The following is a 16,968-nucleotide window of genomic DNA, read 5'->3' as shown; positions in this document are numbered from 1 at the left end:
AAACCCACATGGACACAGTGATCAATATAATGTTCAGAAGTCATATTATGATTTATTTTCTGATCGGGATCCATGTCCTTCTGGGGTTTGGGAGAACACATTTACTTAAATAAAGTGTAACATCCTGACCTGCCATGTTCACACTGGTGGGCAGGTATGGAGGGGAGTCACTAAAAGCACTATGCAAAGCATAAATTAATGACCACACTTAAATCATACACTGCACATCAAGGCAAGGTTTTCACATTTGGATGTTTTAAGAGTGTTTTCAATGCCCTTGGCCAATACTGCAGCATGCATGGTTGATAAGGTGATTGTCTTTAGTGCTCTCTCACAGTGCTTCTTAGGGTCTTTTTGTTTTATACATTTTTTGAGTTCGAGTTCATTTCCAAATGTTCTGTTTGTTTTCTGGATTTGTATGTTCTTTTTCTACTTCCTAGTTTTTCCTGACTTATTTTTGCTTTGTTTTTGATTGTCTCCTGAACCTGTTATCATCTTATGATCACACAAGGTTACATCTGCTGAAATAAAGAATTATGTCAAGTTACTTTTTTGCAACTGGACAGTAAACACTGGATTAACATTCACTATAAAAAGTACATCCTGAGCCAGACAGGGAAGTCGTCTTTGATCACAGTTCTACTAATCACTGTCTGAAATTTGGCACGATCCCACGTTCTCTAATTAAATTGCTGTCAAGTAACATTTTCGCTGTGAGCAAGCATTTCCTTGGTCATTTCCCTACATTCTGCTGTGGGATTTGTTATTGCATTGCAAAGTTTGTGTCTGTACTTGTTGTGCAAGTAATTGTGCATGTTTGGATAGATCATTGTAAAAGTAACTCGTTAAAAATTAGGAGAGATCCAGCTGCCAGACCAGTTAGTCCTTTTGTATTGTAAAAGCATCTAGCATTAGATACATTAACTTAAGGTCACCAGATGATTAAATGATTTTACTAGAAGTACTGATGTGCTCCACATGTGTTGAATCTATCTATCTATCTATCTATCTATCTATCTATCTATCTATCTATCTATCTATCTATCTATCTATCTATCTATCTATCTATCCATCCATCCATCCATCCATCCATCCATCCATCCATCCATCCATCCATCCATCCATCATCATCATCATCATAATCATCCATCCATCCATTCATTAATCTATCTATTTGTCTCTCTGTCTGTATGTCTATCTATCTACTGTATCTATCTATTGTATCTATATCTGTCTATCTTCGTCCATCTGTCCATTTGTCCATCCATCCATTCACTCATCCAATCTAATCCATCTATCAATCTGTCTGTCTGTCTGTCTGTCTGTCTGTCTGACCGTCCGTCTGTCTGTATATCTATATCTATCTATCTCTGTCCATCTGTCCATCCATCCAATCTATCTAATCCATCTATCCATCAATCAAACAATTTATCTATCTGCCTCTGTCTGTCTGTCTGTCTATATATCTATCTACTGTATCTATATCTATCTATCTCCGTCTATCTGTCCATCCATCCAATCTATCTTATACATATATCCATCAATCAATCTATCTACGTATCTGCTGTATCTATATCTATCTATCTACCTGTCCATCCGTCTGTCCGTCTATCTATCTATCTATCTATCTATCTATCTATCTATCTATCTATCTATCCATCCATCCATCCATCCATCCATCCATCCATCCATCCATCCATCCATCCATCCATCCATCCATCTACTGTATCTATCTGCTGTATCTATATCTATCTATCTACCTGTCCATCCGTCCATCCGTCCATCTATCTATCTGTCTATCTATCTGTCTGTCTGTCCGTCCATCCGTACGTACGTCCATCCATCCAGCCAGCCAGCCAGCCATCCATCTATCTGCTATGCCTCACAACATAACAGCATGTGAGCACTGAGGTAGATTAGATGTACGTCGGTTAGATATAAGCTTAAAACACAACTTAGTTTTAAACAATTTGGGCTGAATGAGCATCTGTGTTTTTTAACTCAACTACAGGAACATTATCACCATCAGGACATGAAAGGATCAGAGAGGTTTTAAGTCTTCTTGCTCTGTTTCACATGTCATTTCAAATCAAAAGGGCTCTGTTGTGATGGGCTTTAATGAACGGTGTGGAGTGGAGCGAGTGCAGCCTGTTTACCTGTGCATGCAGTAAGGGGCCGCTGAGAGTTCAGGTAGATTCTGTCAGCACATGCTGAGGCTCTGAACAAACCGAGGCCTACGCTGGAGGGGGGGAGACACATCAAAGCTTACCTTGGGAGGCCATTTATTTTTAAGCCTAACAAAACATTCATACTGGAAACATTAAGTTTAATTAAGTATGGCAACTAGTTTAATTAGACCGGAAATAAATAGATAAAAGGGGGGAAATGCAGATGCGTAGAACGTAATTGGATTTTATTGGTGTGTTATCAGTGGTGCCCTGGGAACTATGTTTCAGCGAGCAGCATTCAGGCAAAGGGCTTCTTGTGCGACATTTAGCACAAAAAAAAGGTTTTATTTGCTTGTGTTAATGTTTTTTTTTCTCCATACTTTATAAACTCTTGTTTAACTTAATGTTTGCGACCATAAAATAAATAACCAAAATAAATGAAAATCCAATCTCATTTATTCTGTTGCTCACAATTCATTTCTAGTGAAAAGATGCTGATGATACGTTTTCTTTTTCTGACCCACCTAGGCTCTCCGTACAGAGATAAGATCACAATAGCAATCCTGCAGCTGCAGGAGGAGGGGAAGCTGCACATGATGAAGGAGAAGTGGTGGAGAGGGAACGGCTGTCCGGAGGAAGAGAGTAAAGAGGCCAGCGCCCTGGGTGTGCAGAACATTGGAGGAATCTTCATTGTTCTGGCTGCCGGACTCGTCCTGTCTGTCTTCGTTGCAGTCGGAGAGTTCCTGTATAAATCTAAACAAAATGCACAACTTGAAAAGGTAAAGAAATTTTTCCATACTTCTGGACTGCATTAACACATGACACATTAACCACTTTCTTTTTTTTACATGTTGTCCATTTTATCAGCTCCACTTACCATACAGAAGCACTTTGTAGTTCTACAATTACTGACTGTAGTCTATCTGTTTCTCCACTACAGAGCAGGTATTATTTAGGTGGTGGATCATTCTCAGCACTGCAGTGACACTGACATGGTGGTGGTGTGTTAGTGTGTGTTGTGCTGGTATGAGTGGATCAGACACAGCAGCGCTCCTGGAGTTTTTATATACCATGTCCACTCACTGTCCACTCCTACCTAGTTGGTCCACCTTGTAGATGTAAAGTCAGAGACGATCGCTCACCTATTGCTGCTGTTTGAGTTGGTCATCTTCTAGACCTTCATCAGTGGTCACAGGACCCTGCCCATGGAGCGCTCTTGGCTGGATATTTTTGGTTGGTGGACTATTCTCGGTCCAGCAGTGACAGTGAGGTGTTTTAAAACTCCAGGAGCGCTGCTGTGTCTGATCCACTCATACCAGCACAACACACACTAACACACCACCACCATGTCAGTGTCAGTGCAGTGCTGAGAATGATCCACCACCCAAATAATACCTGCTCTGTGGTGGTCCTGTGGGGGTCCTGACCATTGAAGAACAGCATGAAAGGGGGCTAACAAAGTATGTAGAGAAACAAATACAAAGTGCTTCTATATGGTATGTGGAGCTGATAAAATGGACAGTGAGTGTAGAAACAAGGAGGTGGGCATAATGTTATGCCTCATTGGTGTATGATGAAAAGGAGCCATCATAGGCAGCAGCTTGCTTTATGGTTTGGTTTTGTTTGGATAGTTTGCTTTATTGATTTTATGGAGGCAACTTGCATCTTGACGTATAACCAGTGCATCGTTGTACTGTTGATAACAGCTAAATTCAGTTCTCTGGGAATTTTAATCAAAGAAGTAAAATGCATTTCATTAATAATATTTTACAGACTTCGCCAGCTAGAGAGCATACAAATCTCCTTGATGTATGTCTCTGAAGACTGAAGGGCTTTGGTTCATTTGCTCTGATGCCCACCATGGTTGTCTCATCTCTGCAGCCCTGTCTCATTCTTCTCATTTCACCCCATTTATTCATTTCCAGTGCTGTGAGATTTTTATTTTATTTTTAACCCTGGGTTGAAGAACCACTAAGGGTTTGTAGTGGTATTGCAGGGAGTTTGTTATATTGTGATATTAATGTCAATGGTAAAAAAGTCTTTATTTTTATAAATAATAATAAAAAATGCACTTTATAATAGTTGTTATATTCAGTAATATAAACTGTTACTGATTAGCCTTGTGAGTCACTGTTTTATTATTATTTTATTGGTAATGTTACATCCAGGTTTCAAGACGAATACTGGAAATATACACACAAGTACCAATTTACATCTTCATCTTCATCTTACATCTTCAGCATTTAGCAGACGCTTTTATCCAAAGCGACTTACAGTTTGAACCAGCGACCTTTTGATTACTAGTCCTGTACCTTAACCACTAGGCTACAACTGTCTGCTACAATTTATTAACCCTTACTGACTGGTGCAGTGTACACCCTTTGAAAATAGCTCCACTGCTTTACACAGTGTTTCTTTACATATAAAGGTTCTTCAAAAAGTTTCCTCACTTTTCTAACTCTATTTATTAAGAATTTCAAATCACTTTTCTACACAGTCACCTTCTGATGAATTTTTCCCAGTGTCGTACCAACTTTTAATGCCATCAGTATCGAGCGTGTAGCCACTGATGCACCGCAGCTTTTACATCATCATCACATGAAAATCTTCTTCCCCTTAAAGCTTCTTTGAACGTCCAAAAAGGTGGAAATCAGATGGCACTAAATCCGGACTATAAGCTCTCTTGTACATACGTAGCAGAGAGGTCATGCTAATGTGAGCTAAGTACTTTGGTTTTCCTCTGTTGATGGGAGTACAACAGGCAATAAGCAATACAATGCAAATTAGCCTGTTTTATAGGTTCTTTTAATTAAATGTATTTATAAAATTAGTCACATTACCCAAACACTGTCCTGAACTCTGAATAGCCACCATTATATTCCAAGCAGGTGTCATTTCACATACATTAACCTGGTAACAATGTCACAACATAGAAAGCTGTATGTCTTGTATCTAACTGAAAGCTTTCACTCTTTATGCTTGTTGTGATCCCAAGCTTGTCCCCGATTAGCCCCCTTCAGCACAGCACTGGCTTTAAGAGCCATCTCCAGCACCCTTCATCGATCTTTCGAGTAGTGTTGTTTGTTCACTGAAAGCCACCATATTGATGTTTCGGGGCGTCCTGTTGTGAGGTGTTGTCCGGCTCTTGGTTAAAATTAGAGGGAAGCCGTTGGCCAATGGCGAGGCAGCAGCTTTAGAAAACAAGACATGAAGTAAGAAAAGGACACTGTCTGTGATCCCGTAGCTTTAATGATCACTTTCTATTTAACCAGGTGATGGAACTGTTTGTTGTAGTAAGTGAGACTAATTTAAAAATGTGTTTAAGAGGTGTTTAATAGCTTAACACACAGCATTTCTGCTAGGATTTGTTTCTCAACAGAGTGCCATGTTGTTTTTTCACACCATAGCAGGTTATAGAAGAAATATTGTGTATTGTTTTTCCAAGAGATAGTGAAAACAACACTTTTACACCTTAATTTATAACAAAAAATAATGTTTGAATGTTTTTCATTATTTTAAGATATGGCATGAAATAAGATTGTATTTATTTTATCCATATACAGCAACCAGTTAAATCACTTTCTTTAATAAACATTTAATATTGTTAATAGTCATATTTAAATGATGTCCACATCTAATAGCACAACTTGCTCATAAATACTCATTATAATGCTTTTATTGCTCACTGCTGATCTCTGTTCATATTTAATACACATATAAATAAATGTATTAAACCAATAATCACATTTCCCTTGTTTTTTGTTGAATGCATTTGTGCCTCCATGCTTTTTTTGTTCATCCATCATCCTCCTTCTTTCTAACACCCTCTTTTCTTGTCATAAACACACAGGCCCTCATTTACCCAAATAATATAAGATCCCAAATAATCTGTGTCTAAACTAGCAAGTACTAGATGTACATAATGTATTATATCAAATATTAAAATTAGAGGGAAGCCGCTGGCCGCTGGCAACACATTAGCTTATAATATACATATACACCGATCAGGCATAACATTAAAACCACCTCCTTGTTTCTACACTAACTGTCCATTTTATCAGCTCCACTTACCATATAGAAGCACTTTGTAGTTCTACAATTACTGACTGTAGTCCATCTGTTTCTCTGCATGCTTTGTTAGACCCCTTTCATGCTGTTCTTCAATGGTCAGGACCCCCACAGGACCACTACAGAGTAGGTATTATTTAGGTGGTGGATCATTCTCAGCACTGCAGTGACACTGACATGGTGGTGGTGTGTTAGTGTGTGTTGTGCTGGTATGAGTGGATTAGACACAGCAGCAATGCTGATGGAGATTTTAAATACCGTATCCACTCACTGTCCACTCTATTAGACACTCCTTCTCTGATGGTCCACCTTGTAGATGTAAAGTCAGAGACGATCGCTCATCTATTGCTGCTGTTTGAGGTGGTCATCTTCTAGACCTTCATCAGTGGTCATAGGACGCTGCCCACGGGGCGCTGTTGGCCACCACCATGTCAGTGTCACTGCAGTGCTGAGAATCATTCACCGCTCAAATAATACTTGCTATGTAGTGGTCCTGTGGGGGTCCTGACCATTGAAAAACAGGGTAAAAGCAGGCTAACAAAGTATGTAGAGAAACAGATGGACTACAGTCAATAATTGTAGAACTACAAAGTGCTTCTATATGGTAAGTGGAGCTGATAAAATGGAGTGTGTGTAGAAACAAGGAGGTGGTTTTAATGTTATGGCTGATCAGTGTATATGTATATGTTATTATAAATGACTGACTATACTAGTGTAAGTGGATAATAATAGTATCGAATTGTAAAATAGGATTTATTAGTAATTTACAGCTTTGAAAATTATTGACAAATGCACCAAGTAATTTCAGGCATTTTTAATCAACACATACGAGGGTTCTTCAAAAAGTTTCCGCACTTTTTTAACTCTATTTATTACAAATTTCCAAAACAAATGACATCCCTTTTCCACATAGTCATCTTCCGATTCTTTTTTCCAGCATCGTACCAACGTTTTAATGCCATCAGCAAAAAATATTTTTGGTTGAGCGCTCAGCCACTGATGCAGCGTTGCTTTCACATCATCATCACATGAAAATCCTCTTCCCCTTAAAACTTCTTTGAGCATCCAAAAAGGTTGAAATCAGATGGAGCTAAATCCAGACTATATGCTCTCCCAGTCTCTTAGACACGACCAATTACTACTCCTCCCACCCTCACTGTTTATAACCAAAATATAAAAGGGCTAAAACTTTTTGAAGATCCCTCATATGTTACATTTCTGTGTGACTCTGTGGGATCAACATGGCAAGACACTTTAATCTGATGCAGTGTTTTAGAGGAGCACAGCATTGCTATTTACTTCATATAAAATTTTTATTTCAGTATACTTCAGAATGTGAAACATCTAAGATATTTTGTTCTATGTTGATATTATTAAGTGTCACACAGTCTCTCTTTTACCATATTGAGCACAATCATATGGTCGTATTAGTATGCCGTTGCCTTGTTTATGTTTATACATGCAATAGCTGTTTTCAGAGTGATTTCATGCTTGATAAATCACACTCTAGGCACTAATTTAATCAATATGCATTGACACAGCCCTGCATTTAAAAGAAGCCCTGCACCCACTGGTAAAGACCCAGCAATCAGCAAATTCATTAAAGCAAACCCACAAAACAGATTTATTTTGGTTATTAAAGAAATACATTCAAATGCAGGTGTTATTTGTTCATCAAGTATCAAGTGTAAACCTCGACTTGACACACAAACCAGATTTAAAACTGGACAATTGATTTAAAATGATGAAATAAATCCCACTTTCAGTTTTCTTTTCTTTTCATGTTAAAATAAATGAAATGACACATTCTGGTTTACTAGCTGATTAAGTTGAAACATGAAATCTTGATCAGTAATAGACAGATCAACAAATAAGGTATAATCAGCAGCTCCTAAGCTCCTAGGACCAACTAAGACAACCAGCCTTAAATAAATATGTGTTAACCAACACTAAACATTAAAACCATCACAATATTTCATAATACTCAGCCAGATGGAGCATCAGCAACCTGGAATAAACATAAATGTATAAGCAGTACAAATCCACAGTGGGTTCCATGTTTATTCATAGTCAAATAAAGTATTATCCCACATTTGAGCATAAAGCTTAATTAAGAATGATTAATGTGTTGTTCACAAAGTTGAACCACTCATAACTAGGTATCATACATACCTGTTTTTTTATGTTTGGCTTTTCCTGTATTAAGGGGTCATCACAAGGATTCTGGTCGGCATACCAGTTTTTATGCTGGATTCCCAACCTGACGTAACCCCCCTATTTCTATTCAGGCTTGGAACCAGCACTGAGTGTGCACTGACAGATGTGTCCCAATCATGTCCATGCAGATCTGACTGGCTGATAGCACTGTTAGATTCGAACCCTGGGTCCCCACTAGGGATGCATCAATACCATTTTTTCCCAACCGAGTACGAGTACAAGTACATGTATTTTTGTACTCGCCGATACCGATACCGATACCTATTTAGAATGATGCAATCTGGAGCATTATGGAATAGTGTAGTTTTTAGAGTAAAATAGTGCAGTGGAACAGTTGCTTCGGTTGCCATCACTTGTTAAAAAAAATAAAAATAAATAAAAACACCGCACAGACATCATTGAGAAAGCTTCTGACAAGCTAACGTTAACGTTCATTAATAAACGCATAAAAAGATAATACAGTCCGATCCCATCTGAGCCGATTCTATCAGCACGTACATTCGTGGTTCACCTCGGTAAATCGTAAACGACTCTGAGTCGGCTCCCGCTCTGTGGTAATAACCAGTATAATTAAGCCTGAGCTTTATAAGGTAAGCGAGTCACACAAAATGTTCTGTAGTAGTTGGTGTTTATTTACAACCGCAACATTCATTATAACAGTAAACACTGAGAATTGACTGAGAAAAGAAACTTACGCTGCGCTTAAAACGAGTCGACTCATGAATCACTTGTATCGACACTGTAAACAGAGTATTAAACACACAAGCGTCGTGTAACAGCGGTCGCTGCTTTTCTAACCGGTTATCTTCACTGTGAGCTCTATTTTAAAGGGGTTTCTTTTCTCAAACGGAACTAAATAACATTAAACGTGTATGTGAGCGTGGTCAGTGAGAATAATTCAGTCTGTCTCCCGTGGGTGAAAATGAATTGCTTTAGTTTTAGAAGTGAAAAGATCTCGTAATGTCACGCCCCCCGGTCAGGCGTCAGGCACTCGCGCCCCACAGGTTGAAAATCCCTGCGTTAACGCAGCAACGTGCACTAGGTACAAGGTATCGGATGTTAGTATCGGAGCCTCGTTTGCGAGTACGAGTACGAGTTAATGAGCGCGGTATCGGGCCGATACCCGATACTAGTATCGGTACTCATGCATCTCTAGTCCCCACATCTCAGCAATAGTGAGCTAGCATACTTTTCCACTATGCCACCAAAACACCCCTAGTTATCATTTATAAATTACATTAACAAAGGGGCGGTACGGTGGCTCAGTGAGTAGCACTGTCGCCTCACAGCAAGGAGGTCCTGGGTTTGATCCCCAGATGGGGCGGTCTGGGTCCTTTCTGTGCAGAGTTTGCATGTTTCCCCCGTGTCTGTGTGGGTTTCCTCTGGGAGCTCCGGTTTCCTCCCACAGTCCAAAGACGTGAAAGTGAGGTGAATTGGAGATACAAAATTGTCCATGACTGTGTTGGACATAACCTTGTGAACTGGTGAATCTTGTGTAACAAGTAACTACTGTTTCTGTCATGAATGTAAATAAAATGTGTAAAACATGACGTTAAAATCCTAATAAACAAACAAACATTAACAAAAATGAATAATTGGATGGTATATGCTTTCTGTTTGGACAACACTCTGCTGTGTCTAGAGAAACTCATTTCACTTAACTAATCTGAGCATGTATATTTTTCAAGCTAAATGCTATCCATTAATTAATTTACTTCATTAATTTAATTATTCACTAACTGCTTCATTTTGTCAGGGTTGTAATAGGTTCAGTGCAGGTAGAAAATCTGTACAGGATTAATCCATCACAGGACGATGTACACACATTTACTCACTCACAGTAGTAATGTTTTCTTCGGTGTGATGACGAATACTGTAATAGGATTTTTCTCAGTGATGAAGCATTTTAAAAGCTAAATAATTGTAATTATTAAGAACAGGTAAAAAGCTTTAAAACAATTGTTGTTAAAAGAGTTGTTAAAACATTACAAGACAAGAAATTAAGAAGTATCATGAGGCTTGAGTGGTGCAGCAGTCTATTACTCTAGCCTACCAAAAGATTCTAACCTGGATCCCAGCGGTGCTATCAGCTGGTTGGCCGTCTATTCAGACATAATTGGCTATGTCCGAGAAGGTTGAGGGGGAATGCCAAATATACTGCAATACATTTTAACATGTATTGCCAGTGACAACCTGGCAGTGGTGGGGCTTGAACCCTCTGATTACTAGTCCAGCACCTTAATCACTAGGCTGCAACGCAATAGATTTGTGTCCTGTATAGGGTATTCCTGCCTTGCACCCATTGGTTCACAATGTAACCGGACCCATTGCAACCATGACCAGGATAAAGAGGTTGATAAATTAATGAAAATCATAAGTCAAGAAAAAAGTGGCCCTTCTTGATGTCTATTCAATCCATCTTTCAGTTGATGTAAAAAAACATGCCCCTAGAGCTTAACATTTCTTAAGCATGAACATGCTAAACTACCAGCATTGTAGAGTCAGAAATTAAACCAATTGATTTAATATTTTCTACTTTGGATTGTAGCTACTACTTTTCATACTAAACATTTTAAATGTTATGATGCTTTAGCAAATTATGCTATAATTAAACTATGTGGCAATAATTTGGGAAAAGTTTACACTGTTTCAGCTTGATAGTTGTAATGATAGGCTGGGTGAATATGCAGGACACAGGCACAAACTTAATAAACATTATATATTTCTTAAATGAAACAAACCAAACTTTTTCGACAGTAAAATAATGTGGCAGGAAAAACTACTAATGTGAAAAGACCAAAACTAGAATAAAGACTAAGCTAAACATAACACAGAGTCTACTACCTGTGCTAATGCTAACAATAAGTAATCAAAGCTGACAACAGACAGAGTGCCAGCAAAGGAAACAGACAGAGAAATTATACATACAACAAAAGGACAAGGCTACAATAAAACACAATCCATGAAACATGAGCAGGCCAGAACAAAAATGAATCGTAATAATAATGCCAGCCTCTGAAAACATAACAGAGAGGGTACTGTGTGGCACAGGGAGGACTAGGTGTTACAGAACCCCCCTCTTCATTATGCAGCTCTTGAAGCGCTGTAACTGAGTCGAGGGAGGAGGATTCCCCTGAATCCTGGGGAGCAAATTTTGCACTGCTCGGGTTGCTGGATGCTGGCATAGCAGTAGAGGATGGAACAGGGGTAAACAGTCAATTGAGACTGGTAAAAGGACTGGGGACTGGCTGGGACAGAGGACAGGTCTGGGGAGCTGGCTGGAACCAGCTAGGGGTCAGAGGAAGCCGGCTACGACCGGTGAGAGTTCAAAGAACCAGCAAGGGGAACCATCTTGAAACAGCGAGAGTTCAGAGGAGCCGTCTGGAGTCAGCAAGGACCCTGGAGGACCATATGGAAGTGGCAAAAAGACCCCTAGAGGGCCCCCTAAAAGCAACGAAAGACACCTGGAGGGTGCCACCTGTAAGTAGGGCAGTTGTAGCCTAGTGGTTGGAGTATTGGACTAGTAATCAAAAGGTCGCTGGTTCAAGCGCCACCACTGCCAGGTTGCCACTGTTGAGGCCCTTAACCCTCAATTCCTCAAATGCTGAAAATGTAAATGTAGGTGGAGGGCCACCTGCAGGACCACCTGTAAGACCCCTGAGGGCCACTTGGAAGTGGCAGACGGGCTTTTTGAGAGCTGTATGGCCATGGTCTTGGTCAAAGGGGGTTAGTTCAAGGGAGCCAGGGAACCGACTTGGGCCGGCATTAGTATCATCCACTCATGTGTCTATGAAACTTGCTATGTCCAGTGGAACACAGTCTTTCTGAAAGGGGAAATGACCTTCCCCAAACTGTTGCTACAGTGTTAAGAGTACATGGATAGTACTTATTTTATGAACCTGTTATAACCAATAGGTGTGGCTGAAACACCTGAGGGGTATCCATATACTTTTGGCCATATAGTGTACACAGTTCTAATATCCAGGCTAATATCTCACTTTTGTTTATTTACAGTCCTTGTAAAATAAACAGGCTCTTGAATGTTGGGATATAAATTAGCATAAGTGCTACAGTGCATGATGTATTTAGTCAGTTAATGAATATTCCATCACCAGCAGTAGCAGAAAACAGCAGTGAGGAGAAGCTGTGGGTGGGTAAAATAATTCATCTACATTTTAATAAGCTCTTTTCATTGTGATGCAGCATGGTGGTGTGGGTGCATCATGGCATCACAGGGTTCAAACCTCACTTCCTGTCACTGTATACATGACAGTCGGCAGTATCCCTCAGTGGTATCCAGTTTGGGTGGCATATGGTAGCTTAGTGGGTAGCACTGTCGCCTCACAGCAAGGAGGTCCTAGGTTCGATTCCCAAGTGAAGCGGTCTGGGTCATTTCTGTGTGGAGTTTGCATGTTCTCCCTGTGTCTCCCTGTTTCTCCCATAGTCCATGCAGTCAGGTTAATTGGAGATACTAAAGATAAGATAAGATAAGATAAGATAAGATAAGATAAGATAAGATAGCCTTAAATTGACCTTAGATGTGTGTTTGTGGCTGTGAATGTGTTTGCATGAGTGCCCCAAGATGGACTGGCGCCCTGTCCAGGGTGTTTGTGTGCCTTGGGCCCATTGAGAGCTGGGATAGGCTCCAGCACCCCCTGTGACCCTGATTATGATAAGTGACTTAGAAAGTGAGACAGTGAGTGAGTAATCCAGTTTTCATCACAAACATGTACAGTATAACCTCTAGTTTAGACTGTTACATTCTGTTAGCTGGCAGCTGGTTAGCTGTTCAGCTTCCTTTAAATAAGCTTTAGCTAGTTTAGTGTTCATCTTCAGCTACTTCACATCCTTATTGAGACAAAAGTCTGATTCTTTGACTCCAGGACCTTTAATGATTTATCTCCTCCATCCTGGCAGCACGGTGGCTCGGTGGGTAGCGCTGTCACCTCACAGCAAGAAGGTCCTGGGTTCAATTCTAGGTGGAGCGGTTTGACATAAAAAACTTGAACTGATGAATCTTGTGTAATCAGTAACTACCTGTTCTGTCATGAATGTAACCAAAGTATAAAACATGATGTTAAAATCCTAATAAATAAATAAATACATAAATAATCCAGCTCAGGTATTTTGTTCAACCAGTAAAGGACTCATGCTAATACCTACACCAAAAGTATGTGGCATTCCTCCAATTGATTAAGTTTAGGTGTTTTAGTCACACCCATTGCGAACCAGGCGGTTTATATGGAGATCCTTATAGTGCACGGAAAGTCATGAACCAATCACCATTATCTGCAGCAGTCATGAATCGCCACTGACATTCCCAACCAATGACCGAACCAATCATAGTCTGTATAGGTTAGTGCCTGGTCTGAGAGATGAGATTCAAGCTCGCGAGTTTCGCGAGATGTCTGCTTTAGTGTGCTAGTGTGTTTTACCGCTGTGCCACCAGAGCACCTATTGTTATTATTATTAGTATTATTATTATTATTGTTATTATTATTATTATTATTATTATTATTATTATTACTGTTATTATTATTATTACAATTATTAATGTTAATATTATTATTATTATTTTTATTATTACTATTATTATTGCTAATATTATTATATTAATAATAATTATTATTATTACTATTATTGTTATTGCTATTATTATTTTTTTTATTTTTTTTTCATTACTATCATATTACAATTATTATTATTACTGTTATTATTATTATTATTATTATTATTATTATTACTATTAATTATTATTATTATTATTATTGTTATTATTATTATTATTATTATGTCAGCCTTTTGCTGTATCGTTCCCCTATAGGAATATAGTGTTTACTAAAAATGAATAAATAAATAAGCTATGAATAAATAAGCTATACTTTAATGTTAATCAAATCTTTTGATCATCATCAAATTTATCCATAAATAGTTTAATAGATACTAAAATTATTATGTATTTATTTTTTCATCTTCTTGCTGGTTGTTAACAAGCTTAAACGTTTTTAACTACTCAGAATTTATATTAAAAGAAAGTCAGAATGACCTTAAATAATTAATTTTAGTACCAGCAGTTATTTTTTTCCTGTTTTGTTGTTGGATGCAATACTTGCAAGTGTCACAATGCCTGAATAAAGAGCAAACATGAGGAAGAGGGAATAGAAAGGAAAGGCAGCAGCTTAATTGACCGTGTGGCTACACTGGATTTGAATCTGAGGAAATGTAATATGCATCAATAAGTCATGCTGCTGCAGCGGCCTGGCAACAAAAAGGCAGGATGAAACCTTCCGTAGAGAAATAGCTTTAGTTATGATGCACTCGGTGTGCATTCAGATGGATGGCAGGATTGATCATTGGTTTCTTCCTCTTCCATAACTTCTCCACCTCCACCCTGACATTCTGCAACCACTCCTTCGCATGACAGGAATAGAACCTCTGCCATCCTAATACCCTCGGTCCCACCTCCTTGTTTCTACACACATTGCTTGCATGCTTTGTTAGCCCCCTTTCATGCTGTTCTTCAATGGTCAGGACTCTCCCAGAACCACCACAGAGCAGGTATTATTTGGGTGGTGGATCATTCTCAGCACTGCAGTGACAATGACATGGTGGTGGTGTGTTAGTGTGTGTTGGTATCAGTGGATCAGACACAGCAGCACTGACGGAGTTTTCAACCACCTCACTGTCACTGCTGGACTAAGAATAGTCCACCAACCTAAAATATCAGGCCAACAGCGCCCCGTGGGCAGCGTCCTGTGACCACTGATGAAGGTCTAGAAGATGACCAACTCAAACAGCAATAGATGAGCGATCGTCTCTGAATTTACATCTACAAGGTGGACCAACTTGGTAGGAGTTTCTTATAGAGTGGACAGTGAGTGGACACGGTATTTAAAAAGTTTCACATTTTTCCTGTGTCCATATGGGTTTCCTCTGGAAGCTCTAGTTTCCTCCCACAAGTCCAAAGACAGGCAGTCAAGCACAGGTGATTATCAATCAAGAGAGACTGATTTATCAATCTTCTGTGCCTCCGTGCTCCCTCTGACGGCCAAAAAGGAAATCACAGAAAAACAAGACTCTGATTGTTACCTTACACCCCATAATTCCTCATTCATTCATGCTGCAGCATCAGTCAACCACTATTCTTTACCTTCGTATTGTGTACATGGTATTTTGTAGGTTCAGCTGCATTTTCAATCACTATTGCTAAATAAAAAGTCATTAATCTGTCTTATCTTTCTTATGCCACACAGAGGTCCTTCTGCAGTGCCATGGTGGAAGAACTGCGGGTGTCCCTCAAGTGCCAGCGCCGGCTCAAACACAAGCCTCAGCCACCCGTCATGGTCAAAACGGAGGAAGTAATCAACATGCACACCTTTAACGACCGGAGATTACCAGGCAAAGAGACTATGGCTTAAATCAGACACTTTCTTTCTCTTTCTCGATACGGAAAAGAGAACAAATGAATGAGTGGTAGGGTGGGACAATAGCTACATTTATACATGGGTGGGGGATTAGCAGGATAATTGTTCAGAGTGGTAAATATCATCATTGTTTTACAGCAATTAGTTATTCGGTGAAGAAAAAAAAAGTGAAACATATTTCCTGTGGAAATAACTTGATTCTGGGAAAAATTTAAGTGCGTTACCTCATCATTCCTGCCACCAGGGTATGGACTGATTGGTATTGGGGTTTGGGATAAAAAAAAAAAAGAAGGAAATACCGAGACAGATAAGCATTTGTTGCAGAAGATGGACTGTCCCTTTATTATGTTCACGTTAGTTTAGGTTTGTGAATCTGTAATCTCTCTGGCCAACCTAACGATTCTCAGTCTAGAGGCCACATAGAGAATAGTCGAGTACATTAACATGACCTAAGAGACGTTTGCAGTCAGTACACAAAACGGGGGAATTTATGATCACATGGGGAAAACTATAACATGTTATAACAAGTGTACATTTCTGCTTTTTTACCATTACAAATGCATTGCACAGACCCAGTTGAATTAATAGTAAACATATATAAACATAAATCTTGAAATACTCTATAAGACAAAAGTATTGGGACACCCATGAAACCTGAATTCACGTGTTTCAGCTATGACAATTGCTAACAGGTGTATTAAATAAATTATATAAAGGAAATGATATGCTTCCAACTTTACAGCAACAGTTCTCTCAGTTCTCCTGTTCCAGCATGTCTGCGCCCTTGTGCACAACTCAAGCTCTATGACATGAAGACATAAAGAAAAGCTCAGTTTAAAGAAACTCATTTAGACTGAACTGAAACAGCTTTGGAATGAACTGGAACATCAATTGAGGCTTTCTTGACCAGCATCAGTGCCCAGCCATAAGTCAAGTCAAGTCAAATGTATTTATATAGCACTTTTTACAATGAACGTTGTCTCAAAGCAACTTTACAGAATCCAGGACCAACAAACCAAAAATCCCCATTGAGCAAGCTGAGGGCAACAGTGGGAAGGAAAAACTCCCTTAAAATTACATGAAGAATCCTT

At 39.2% G+C, this 16,968-nt stretch overlaps 1 protein-coding gene across 1 annotated transcript in view; it reads left to right on the top strand.

Moving 5' to 3' along the window:
• The window catches only part of grik2 (glutamate receptor, ionotropic, kainate 2), a 289,146-nt gene extending 272,542 nt beyond the window's left edge, over window positions 1-16,604 (top strand). Inside the window, exons 15-16 of the mRNA XM_062991399.1 lie at window positions 2,697-2,947; window positions 15,707-16,604. Coding sequence (XP_062847469.1) covers window positions 2,697-2,947; window positions 15,707-15,871 — 416 coding nt within the window. The 3' untranslated portion in view covers window positions 15,872-16,604. The remainder of the gene's footprint in view (window positions 1-2,696; window positions 2,948-15,706) is intronic.
• The last annotated feature ends 364 nt before the right edge of the window (window positions 16,605-16,968 follow it).

This window comes from Trichomycterus rosablanca, chromosome 3 (genome assembly GCF_030014385.1).
Source record: "Trichomycterus rosablanca isolate fTriRos1 chromosome 3, fTriRos1.hap1, whole genome shotgun sequence".
In the NCBI taxonomy this organism is placed as follows: domain Eukaryota; kingdom Metazoa; phylum Chordata; class Actinopteri; order Siluriformes; family Trichomycteridae; genus Trichomycterus; species Trichomycterus rosablanca.
The sequence above is the reverse complement of the archived record's forward strand: the minus strand, read 5'-3'. Positions and strand labels throughout refer to the sequence as shown.